This window comes from Plasmodium brasilianum, chromosome 5 (genome assembly GCF_023973825.1).
Source record: "Plasmodium brasilianum strain Bolivian I chromosome 5, whole genome shotgun sequence".
Taxonomy (NCBI): Eukaryota; Apicomplexa; class Aconoidasida; order Haemosporida; family Plasmodiidae; genus Plasmodium; species Plasmodium brasilianum.
Window position 1 is genome coordinate 53,422 of NC_090118.1, and position 12,359 is coordinate 65,780.

General features: G+C 22.3%; 3 protein-coding genes across 3 annotated transcripts; all 3 read left to right on the forward strand.

Moving 5' to 3' along the window:
• Positions 1-635: 635 nt before the first annotated feature.
• Positions 636-1,742, forward strand: MKS88_001275 (tryptophan-rich antigen; the record flags this gene model as incomplete). The annotated part of the gene is made up of 2 exons (XM_067214187.1): positions 636-800; positions 942-1,742. The coding sequence occupies 2 exons, from the start codon at positions 636-638 to the stop codon at positions 1,740-1,742; spliced, it is 966 nt and encodes a 321-aa protein (XP_067074648.1).
• Positions 1,743-5,532: 3,790 nt separating this feature from the next.
• MKS88_001276 (tryptophan-rich protein) lies at positions 5,533-6,027 on the forward strand (the record flags this gene model as incomplete). Its single annotated transcript, XM_067214188.1, has 2 exons — positions 5,533-5,756; positions 5,892-6,027. The coding sequence occupies 2 exons, from the start codon at positions 5,533-5,535 to the stop codon at positions 6,025-6,027; spliced, it is 360 nt and encodes a 119-aa protein (XP_067074649.1).
• A 2,637-nt stretch (positions 6,028-8,664) lies between these two features.
• MKS88_001277 (uncharacterized protein) lies at positions 8,665-12,359 on the forward strand (the record flags this gene model as incomplete). Its single annotated transcript, XM_067214189.1, has 2 exons — positions 8,665-8,871; positions 9,006-12,359. 2 exons carry the CDS (start codon positions 8,665-8,667, stop codon positions 12,357-12,359), a joined length of 3,561 nt encoding a protein of 1,186 aa, XP_067074650.1.

A 12,359-nucleotide genomic window follows, 5' to 3' on the forward strand; every position in this document is an offset into this window, starting at 1 on the left:
ATAGAATTTTTCTAAATGAATTATATTTATATTATTTTTTTTGTTTCTAAAAATTCTACAAAGGTTTTATTTATTTTTTTTTTTAATATTTAGTTATAATAAGATTTAAAAAAAAGTTAGAATGTATTAAAATTTATATATGTATTTATAGTGAGAAATTATTAAAGATAAAGTAAGAAAATAAAGTTCATGTAACGAAATGTAGAATCTGTAAAATGATAAATAATTTATGTGTCCCGTAGAGTGACTTTATATAGAAAAGAAATTTATAATATTTCTCATACATAAACTACATATTCAATTTTTTTTACCATCCTTATTTTTTAATATTTTTTACGTGGTTTTAACGAAGTTAACCAACGAACTTCCATTATTTATATATGTTATTCTTTTTCTTAATTGCCTTATATAATTTTTTATTGATACATGTCATTTAATAAAACGTATATACTAACTACTTTTTTACTTGTTCTTTAGTAAAAAAAAAAAAAAAAAAAAAATTATAATATCGCTATTCTCACCAACAGATGTGTGGATAATTATATATTATATTAAATTTTATAGAGAAAAATTGTTTTATTTAAAAAACTAATTTTTTTTTATTAAAAAATACAAAAAATATCATGGAATTAAAGATGAATACTCGAGATATTTCCAAAAAAGAATACGCATCCACAACTTTGACAAAGACACATAGGAAGAGCTTAATGTCATATATTAGATTAACTTCCATAAGTGCACGTTTATCCATTATCATATTTATTTTCTCTTGTGCTTTTTTCTTGAATCATGTTTCAGCAGTAAGATAAAAATTTCATATATATATATATTTATATATTTATTTACTTAGGGTATATATATCCGTCTAGTTCTTTTTGAACTAAATATATTAATGTAAAAAAATAAAATACATTTAAAAATTATTTTTAAATGTTAATAAGGCATTACCTGGAAAACCAAACCCATGTAATCCTTCTCAAGTTACCACAGCGGATCTTAGGGAATTAAACATAGAAGAAGCAGAAGAATTCAAAAGAATGGCATGGAATAATTGGTTGATGCGTCTGGAATCTGAATGGAAACATTTTAATGAAACATTAGAAAAGGATAAAGTACAGTGGCTTGAAGAAAGAGAACAAGTTTGGAACGATTGGTTAAATAATATGCAAAATAATTGGAATAATTATAACGAAGAGATGCACAAAGAATACAAAACTGAGATTTTGGAAAAATCTGAACACTGGAGTGAAAGTCAATGGATCAAATGGATGCAAACAGAAGGTAGGCAAATTATGGAATTACAGTGGGAAAAATGGGTTCATGATAATGATTACTCACTAAATCAACTAATCTTAAATAAATGGGTTCAGTGGAAAAATAACAAAATAAAATCATGGCTAGCAAATGAATGGAAAGCCGAAGAAGATTATTATTGGGCAAATTGGGAATATTCAACAACAGCAAAATGGTTACATTTTGCTGAGCGAAAACTCTGGCTTAAATGGAAAGAAAGGATCAGCAGGGAAGCTGAACAATGGATGAATTGGGTACAAATGAAGGAAAGTGTATATATATCTGAAGAGTGGAACAAATGGCCAAAATGGAAAAATTATAAAAAAATACTTTTCAATAAATGGGCATCTAATGAAATTTATAAATGGACAATGAAAAAACAATGGAAGACATGGCTAAAGGACTGTAAGAATAATACCTCACAAAACGAAGAAAAAATTACAATATGAATTAAGTGATGTAATAATTTAAATAATAATATATAATAACTTTTTCCTTTACTTAATTACTATTGACTTTTTTCATTCAGTAGAGGAAGAAAGACAAAATATGCTTAAACGAAGTTACATGTAAAAGAAAATATATAAAATAAAAAATCTGTAATAATTTATGTGTAAGTTTATATATACATACATACGTGTAAATATTATATATAAAAAGTATACGCAATATTTGATTGTATATTTCTTTAAAATAAAAAAATACAGTTATTCATAATACAGCCAAAATTATTCACGTTGGATAATTTTAAAAGCTAACGTACAAATTCACAATTGGATTAACAAAATAATTCTATATAAATAGGAGACAACACGATTATCTCTTCATAAAAAAGGAACAATTACTTTTAATGTTATTCATATCTCACGGGTATTTGTATTCATGTTTAGTTTGTTCTTTGCAGTTGTAGCATTTTTTAATTTGACATTTCTTTAATATTTAAGTAGTATTTTTTTTAATATAATTCTTATAGTATTTTTTATTTAATCATATATATAATAAATTTATAATAAAGTCATAATTTATACTAAATTCCTTCGTTAGAGACCTTTTTATCTAATATATTATATTATAGTATATATATATATAGAGAGAGAGAGAGAGATTATCCTACTACATAGACAACTGATTTATAATAGTTTTTTTTCTTTTTCCTTTTAGACTTGAATTAATGCTATGGATTATGCCCCATTTATCATTTTTGTTAATTAAAAGCCAAAAAATACCATGGTTGTAACATTATGATAAAAAATATTTGTATTCATTTATATATACACATAATTATATATATGTATATATATATATATATATATATATATATATATTTATTAATTTATGTAATAATAAGCAAAATTTAAATTACACATATCCACATTTATTATTTTACTACAATTAATAACACGTAAAAGGAGAATCATATTTATAATGAACAATATTTTTTTTTTAATGTATTAAATTAATACATTATTATAAATATAATTTTTTTTTTTTTTTTTTGCATTTAATGAAGTAATAAGATATTTTATAACATTAATTTTTTAGATAATATATTCAAACATGAAACCTTGAAAAATTATATTATAAATTCGTGTTATATTAACAGTTACAAGTAATGAAAAAGCTAAACCTTTATTCTCCTTTCATTTTAACTAAATAAAATAATAGTACTATTTCATGAGTTTATTATTATTGGAAAATATATATTATAAAAATTTAAGATTTTTATATACTTTAAAAAAATCTTTTTCACAATGTAAGTCAATTTTTTCTCCCTCATAAATTATTTTTTAATATTTTCTTGTTATAAAAGTACTATTAATACATATATATTATGTTGTATAGTTTAATATCTATTCATTAAACACACAATTTTACATTTATCTTAAAAATACATTTTCACAACAAACTAATAATTTATATATTTTCAAAATAGATAATATAAAAATTTCCTTAATATTAAATTCATAAAAAAGATATATAATAAAAATTATTTTCGCTTTTTAAAATATTAACATTAAATTACTATGCTGAAATAAATTAAATATAACAATGTAACAACAAATAAGAATTGAATTCTAAAAATATTAATACACAAAGATGAATATATTATTCATATATACAACAAAATACGGATATTATTCTTTTTCTATATCTTTATTTTGTTTCTGTTCTTTAAAATAACAGAATAATATTCTCATTATTATGAAAAAACTAGAAATTAATAAATAATAAATAATAAAAATAAAAAAAAAATTAAATAAAAACAATAATTATCAATGAAAGGATATTAAATTTATATATAAAAAAAAATATAGATACATTACTATAGGATATATAATACGAATTTTTATCGCATCACCTCAATTATTAATAGTTAATGCTGTACAAAAATTAATAAAAAATTTTCATTAAAACATAAAAAAAATTTCTTTAATTTTATAACATCTTTAAATCATCTTCTCATATAATTTTTTCTGGCAAATATTATAACACATATTTACACACATGTTCAATATATAATATATTTCATTCTTTTTTAATTCAATTTTCTAATTTATCCCATTTCATTATTTAGAAGAATAAGAGAAAATTCAATTATGTCACATAAATTCTCCCAAAATAAAAATAAATATTTGTTTATAAAAAAATGCTTTTTCTATATTAATGTCTATAGAAGTGTTACTTTTTTCGTTCCATATATCGTTTTTTGAATTAATTAAAATTAAAAAACGAATAAAATTTTTAAAATAACAGTCGAAAGAAATAATAAATTTTAATATACATATATTTTATATATATATATATATATTATATATGTATAATGTGTTTATACATATTAAGGATTTTATTTTCGTCCCTTATTTTTTTTAATTATAGAGCATAATGAACAAAAAAAAAAAGACACAATTATAGTTTCACAAATTTTATTAAGTACTCGAGAAAATAAATAATTCATATTATATATAAATTAAATTATTATAGAATTTAATTATTCCCTAATAAAAATATTCCAAAATAAGATTTTCTTCGTAGTTAAATAATGTTGGATAAATAGTTTGTTTATTTTTTCTTAATGTTTAATTTTATAAAAAGTACATCAATTCTTCTTTTAAACATAAAAGAATCTAATGTAATTATTTTTTTTGTTGTATTTTTTTACTTTTTCTTATATATTATTTACTCATATTTTTCTGTAAAACACTATAATTTTTCTAATGGAAAGGTAGATATATGGAATTACTAAACATGTCCCATTATGCAAATTAAGTCTATAAATACGACTGAATTTTTTTGTAAAGCATTCTAATAATAATAAAGAACTTTTTTATTTCATCCATAACATATATAAAAACGTGGAAAATTCTAGTATTAAGGAATATACTCCAAAATTTTTAAAAGATAAGCAATTTTTCCCAGAAAAATTTTCATTTCCTTCACTAAGATTAAATGATAAAAATTTATTAATGAAGAATATTTATGAATCACTCTATGTACAATGCATATGTTTTTTCCTTTTTATTTTGTCATTTTTATATGTCCTATATTATTTTTATTTATTAACAGAAAAATAATGTACAAATATACATAAATCTCTTTTTTAGCTATTTATAAATTTTAATTATATTTCACTTATAAAATTAAAATTTTATCTAGTGTTCAAATTTTATTTAGTATATACGTAATGCGAAGAATAAATTAAAAAATGATCTAACAAATGCATCATAATTTAAAAAGGATAAAGATGATAATAATGGAATAGGATATTTATTAAAAAATGGCAGGGAAAGGAGGACATATAATGAAGAAAAAAGTGGAAAAGCCAGTTAGGTAAATGAGAATATGCATTTTCCTGAAAAGGGGTAAACTAATGCTGAAAAAAACAAAAATACGAAAGAAGGTGCTGTAAAAGAAGGGATACATAGCGATAAGACAAAAGTAGATGAAAAGAATGCTCACGTGGCATCAAAAAATGACATAAATAAAGATGATAACGAAAGTGACAAAAAAATTATTTAATGATATAAAAGAAGATGTACAACATGAAAAAAGCCCAGATAATAGTAGTACAAAATATACAACAAAAAATGTAGAATCAGCAAAAAAAGATGCACATAAAATAAATAATTATGAAAAGGATGTACGTCAAGCATCAACAAGGAATATAACGAAAAACGATGAAATGTATAAGCAAAATGTGACACAAGAAAAAAAAAAAAAAAAAAAGGAATAAAGAAATTTATGAAGAAATCGGCGTCATTAAATGCTATAGACTACCGTGATAATGATTCATTAGGAGAAGATTATCAAGAAGAAAAATATGAAGAATATAAAAATAACGAGTGCAATAAATGGAAAAAAAAAATTAAAGAAGACTGTAAAATTTTTAATGCATCTATAGAAAAATGGAAAGTAAAGTGGCTTGTGGAAAGAGAAAAGGAATGGAATGTATGGATAGAATTTATGTAAAATAAATGGATGAACTATAACAAAGAAACGGACAATAATTATAGAGCTAATGTGTTTACGATATTATTCGAATGGGATGACAATGAATGGGAAAAATAAATCAAAAAACAAGGTAAAAAAATTATGGAAAGAGATTGGAAAATATGCATTAATGAAAATGAATCCAATTTAAATGACTGTATTATGGAGGAATGGATACAGTGGAAAAACTCTAAAAGCACTGAGCGGTTAATGATTGATTGGAGATGCCAAGATGATGAAACTTAGTCAAATTATAAACATAAAACATCTTCAAAAATATTATATAGATAAAAAAAACAAAGAAATGGAACAAATGGAAGGTAAGAATCAATGGAGAAAGGGAAGAATGGAATAAATGTGTCCATTCAAAAGAAAGTTTATATCTAAACAATGCTTGGAGTAAATGGTTAAAATGAAAAAAGGATAAACGCATTCTATTTATTAAATGGATGGAAACTTTTGTTAACAATTTGATAAGTCACAAGCAGTGGAAAACATAGATAAAAGAGAGAAATATATAAATCAAACAACCAATATCTTCGAAAAAAATAATTGCTAAAATGAAGTGAATACTTTTTTATTATTTCCTTCTTTATTAAAATTTTCATAGATGAGTTCACTAGGGAATGAGGAAGATCAAGAAATGAACAAATAAGCATGTTAAAAGAAAATGTATCAATCATAGAAAAAGGTAAATTCATTTCTTTTTATAAAATTATTTAAAAATATCACATCTAACATATATATCATGGATATATATTAAAAAGAAAAAAAAAAAAATCATTTAAATTAAATTATAGAAACAATAAAAAAAACAAAAGAAAATTTAAATAAATACAACAAATGATGATCCATATTTCATAAAAAAATTAAAGTATTTTGTATTAATATTATATATATACATGTAAGTTTTATTTACACACAATTCTTTTTATGTATTTTTTAATGCTTTTGATTTCTTTGTGTTTTTAAATAATTTTCATTTGTTTGTACACAATTATAAACAATTTGTATCCATGTCTATGTTTTTTTAGTTAATGGATGCTATACATATATATCATACATTCTATATGGGTATATAATTATATATACGTGCGTAATTTATAAATGTTATATTAAGCATCCATAATAAGCTCTATAATAGTAAAAAAATTTCCAGTTAACTTTATATCTCTTCTATTAAATAGTTATTCAAATAAAATTTTTATGAGATAAAAACCGAAAATATCAAAACTTCATACGTTTTAAATTTTATAATCATCCTTTTATAATTTTAATTATAGCATAATTAATATATATATATAAAATGAATTTTATTTTATTAATTTTGATTTTATATGAATAGTTTGTATTAGTTACCATAAAAATATCATAAAACCAAGGTTATATGAATATATTTTTTTCCTTTAGTTATATATATATTTATATGTATATTGCCAGATTATCGCCTTTTTCTAATCATAATATGCTTATCGAGATCCCTTTATTAATATATGCTAAAAAATATATTTATTGAATATCTCTTTTATTTCGACAAATAATCAATAAACTGGCAGCGCGTTCTACATATTCCTTATTATGAAGATAGAAGGATTCCTTACTTTTTATAAAAATTTTATTATTTTAATGTAAATTTCTCAAGTTGTGTTTTAATTTTTTTTTTTTTATTGCTCTATCAGTTTACACACGTTTTAAATACAATTTTACTGTTCTGTGCTATTTCACTTTTACTTGTGAAAAACTATTTCTACCCTTTTACAATCACTAATTATATGGATTTTGTTTCATATTTACCAATCATATATATATATATATTTATATATATACATTTTAGTTTCATTATTCCTGTTTAGCAAAAAATAGAAATTTGTAATTTCATTTTACTACCAGAAATAATACATGTACGGGCATAAAATGAAAAGTTATTTCAAGAACATTTTATAAGAAACTAAAACAAAAATTCTCAAAATAGCTTTATTTTATATGAAAATTAAATTATAATTATTAAATAATTAATGTTACCTAATAAATAAATTTTACATTAGTAATATAACTGAAGCTGCCACCTTTTACTAATTTTATTATAGTGTTTTTTTTTATCTATTAATTTTAATTATTCATTAAATTTAAAATATATCTATAAATAATTATAATAATATATATATAAAACAAAATGTAGAATGGAATAATTTCAATTTAGAATATTCATTTTATAAAAAATTATAACTTCAATTTTTACTATTAATAAAGTGCTACCATATAAAAAATATGGTATGGTAAAAATACTAAGCACTTAGTTGTTGTAATAATTAATATTGAAACCGAATAAAAAAAAAAAAAAGTATAAAAGAACAGTTATAATCTAAGTTATATGTATAAACATTATTACTATTTAACCATTATATAATTTTTCATTTTTTTTTTTTTTTATATTAAGGATGAGTTTATTTAAAAATCTAAAATGTTATTATGTGTTTTTTTTTATTTTTCAAATAAATTTTTCAATAATGAAATATTTTATATATTTTATAATTTCTCAGTATGTATTATTAGAATTAAGCTAGAAAAAAACGGTTCAAAAGTAAAATTTTGTACTCTACATACATAATTATTAGTTTTTTAATTTTTTCTATTTAATATATTATTATTTATATTGTACTTAATATAGTTAATAACAGACCACTTATGTAATAGATTATAACAAAATTTTAACTAAGTATATATGTATATATAATTTTTTAGTACTAATTTTTTTTTTTTTATTACATGTTAATTTGATAAATAGGAATAAATGTTTTTTCTTTTAGATATATTAGAAAAGGATGGTTATTACCAATTATCTTACAAATGAAATAATTTAACTTTTTTTTTTTGAGAATTAATATGGATTTAAAAAGGGTGAATGTTAACAACGGAATTTTTACGCGAACTAGAAAATCCTTTATTACTAAAAATAAGAACCATAATAATTGCTATCCAAATTATTTATGTAGAGCTGAAAAAAAATATAAAAAAAAAAGTACTAAGAATGTTGTATCTTTTGGATTTATGAATGTATTCTTTTTATATCTATTATATCTTTTATTAGAAGTAAGATAAAATACAAATTTAACATGAATATCAATTTCCCTTTTATTTCAAATTTTTATCTTTTTTTTCTATATTAAAATTAAACTGTGCATGACCCATACATCCTATATTTACTTTTTAAATACTTTTTATAGAATGAATACACATTTGAAGACACAATAAAATCAGAATTCCAATTAAGTAATAGAATCTCAAGGAAATTAGGTTTTTCTAAAACATTTTCTGAAAATGGTAAAAATAATAAATATTTACGGGAAAAAAACACATATGATAATTTAGATGATATAAAATATAATACACATAATAGTAAAGTGAACCATTCCAATAATGTGTCCCAAGGTATGTTTCAACCTTCTGAAGTTTTGGACATAATTAAAAAGCAAGTTAAAGATAAAAATGAGAAAAAAGCCATTCTTAAAAATGGAAGCATAAATAGCAATAAAAATAGTGATAAAAATAAGAACCTAAGTAGTGTTATATATATAAATACAGATACACATGAACAAGAACACAGAGATCAAAATATACATCAAAATAACTATCAAAATAAGAACCCAACTAATGTTATAAATACAAACATAAATGCACTTACACATGGGTATAAACATGGACCTCAAAATGTAAATCAAAATATAAACCCAAATAATGTTATATGTACAAATATAAATACAGTTACACAAGCTTATAAACATAGACCTCAAAATATAAATCAAAATATAAACCCAAATAATGTTATAAATACAAATATAAATACAGTTACACAAGCTTATAAACATAGACCTCAAAATATACATCAAAATAACTATCAAAATAACTATCAAAATAACTATCAAAATAAGAACCCAAATAATGTTATAAATACAAATATAAATACAGTTACACAAGCTTATAAACATAGACCTCAAAATATAAATCAAAATGTAAATCAAAATAGCAATCAAAATATAAACCCAAATAATGTTATATATACAAACATAAATACAGTTACACAATCATATAAACAAGGACCTCAAAATATAAATCAAAATGTTAATCAAAATAGCAATCAAAATAAGAACCAAAATAATGTTATAAATACAAATATAAATACAGCTACACAAGCATATAAACAAGGACCTCAAAATATAAATCAAAATGTAAATCAAAATAGCAATCAAAATATAAACCCAAATAATGTTATAAATACAAATATAAATACAGTTACACAAGCTTATAAACATAGACCTCAAAATATAAATCAAAATATACATCAAAATAACTATCAAAATAAGAACCAAAATAATGTTATAAATACAAATATAAATACAGTTACACAAGCATATAAACAAGGACCTCAAAATATAAATCAAAATGTAAATCAAAATAAGAACCCAAATAATGTTATAAATACAAATATAAATACAGATACACAAGCACATAAACATAGACCTCAAAATATAAATCAAAATATAAATCAAAATGTAAATCAAAATAGCAATCAAAATAAGAACCAAAATAATGTTATAAATACAAATATAAATACAGTTACACAAGCATATAAACATAGACCTCAAAATATAAATCAAAATAACGATCAAAATAAAAACTCAAATAATGTTATAAATACAAATATAAATAAAGATTCATATGTAGATCAACACTTAGACCAAAACATGAATCCAAATAGTGATATTACTACTGATACATATAAAGATATACATGGAGATGAACATTTAGATCAAACTAATGATAAAAATATGGACCCACACAATGATACAAATACAAATAAGAATACAGTTACACAAGGAGATGAAAATTTAGAGAAAATTATCGATAAAAATATGAACTCAAATAGTAATGTTATTACTGATACAAATAAAGATATCCATGGAGATGAACATTTAGATCAGAATTCCGATAAAGATATGGACTCAAATAGTAATATAGATATAAACGAAAATACAGTTACACAAGGAGATGAACATTTAGATCAAAATTCCGATAAAGATAGGGACCCCAATAAAGATATAAATACATGTGAAAATACAGTTACACTAGGAGATGAACGTTTAGATCAAACTAACGATAAAGATATGGACTCAAATAGTAATATAGATATAAACGAAAATACAGTTACACAAGGAGATGAACATTTAGATCAAACTAACGATAAAGATATGGACTCAAATAGTAATATAGATATAAACGAAAATACAGTTACACAAGGAGATGAACATTTAGATCAAAATTCCGATAAAGATAGGGACCCCAATAAAGATATAAATACATGTGAAAATACAGTTACACTAGGAGATGAACATTTAGATCAAACTAACGATAAAGATATGGACTCAAATAGTAATATAGATATAAACGAAAATACAGTTACACAAGGAGATGAACATTTAGATCATAATTCCGATAAAGATAGGGACCCCAATAAAGATATAAGTACATGTGAAAATACAGTTACACTAGGAGACGAACATTTAGATCAAAATAGAGATAAAGATATGGATCAAAACAGTGATATAAATACAGATAAAAATAAAGATACACATGAACATGATCATGGAGATGAGCATGGAGATGAAAATGGAAATGAGCATGGAGATGAAAATGGAAATGAGCATGGAGATGAAAATGGAAATGAGCATGGAGATGAGCATGCAAATGAGCATGGAGATGAAATTGGAAATGAGCATGGAGATAAAAATGGAAATGAGCATGGAGATGAAAATGGAAATGAGCATGGAGATGAGCATGCAAATGAGCATGCAAATGAGCATGCAAATGAGCATGGAGATGAGCATGCAAATGAGCATGGAGATGAGCATGCAAATGAGCATGGAGATGAGCATGCAAATGAGCATGGAGATGAGCATGCAAATGAGCATGGAGATGAAAATGGAAATGAGCATGGAGATGAGAATGCAAATAATGATGGCGATGAGCACAAATATACTCATAGCACAGTACCTTCCAACACAAATATGGCTCCGTCTAGTGAAAAAGATGCAGTTATTACTGCTGATTTACAATATGACACTAATGCTACCGAAAGTCAAATAGGAGAAATGATTAATAATTTAGGTGATATAATAAGCTTTAATGATATGTTTGTTATATTTAATCTAGTGAATAATAACGAAAAAAGAAAATATATCAATATGCAATTACTCATTGTCAAATATTGCGAAAAAGTAGCAAATACTTATGGGATACCACGTTATTATGCAGTTAAGCAGTGGAGCAAATCCTATCGCAGTATGTCACAGGAACTATTGAACAACGAACTAACGTCTTATAATAAATTATGCTATTTCCTTCAAATGGGAAATAGTTCTCATGTAGCATTTGTTGAATTTTTAAATGAACTAATAACATTATGGGGAAACTTTACAGAAGACATGAAAAAATACTGGATAAATTATATAACCTTGAAGTTCAAAAAATTCAGTAAATCTAAAAAGTTCAAGAATCTGGGAATGTCAAAGAATAAGCTATAA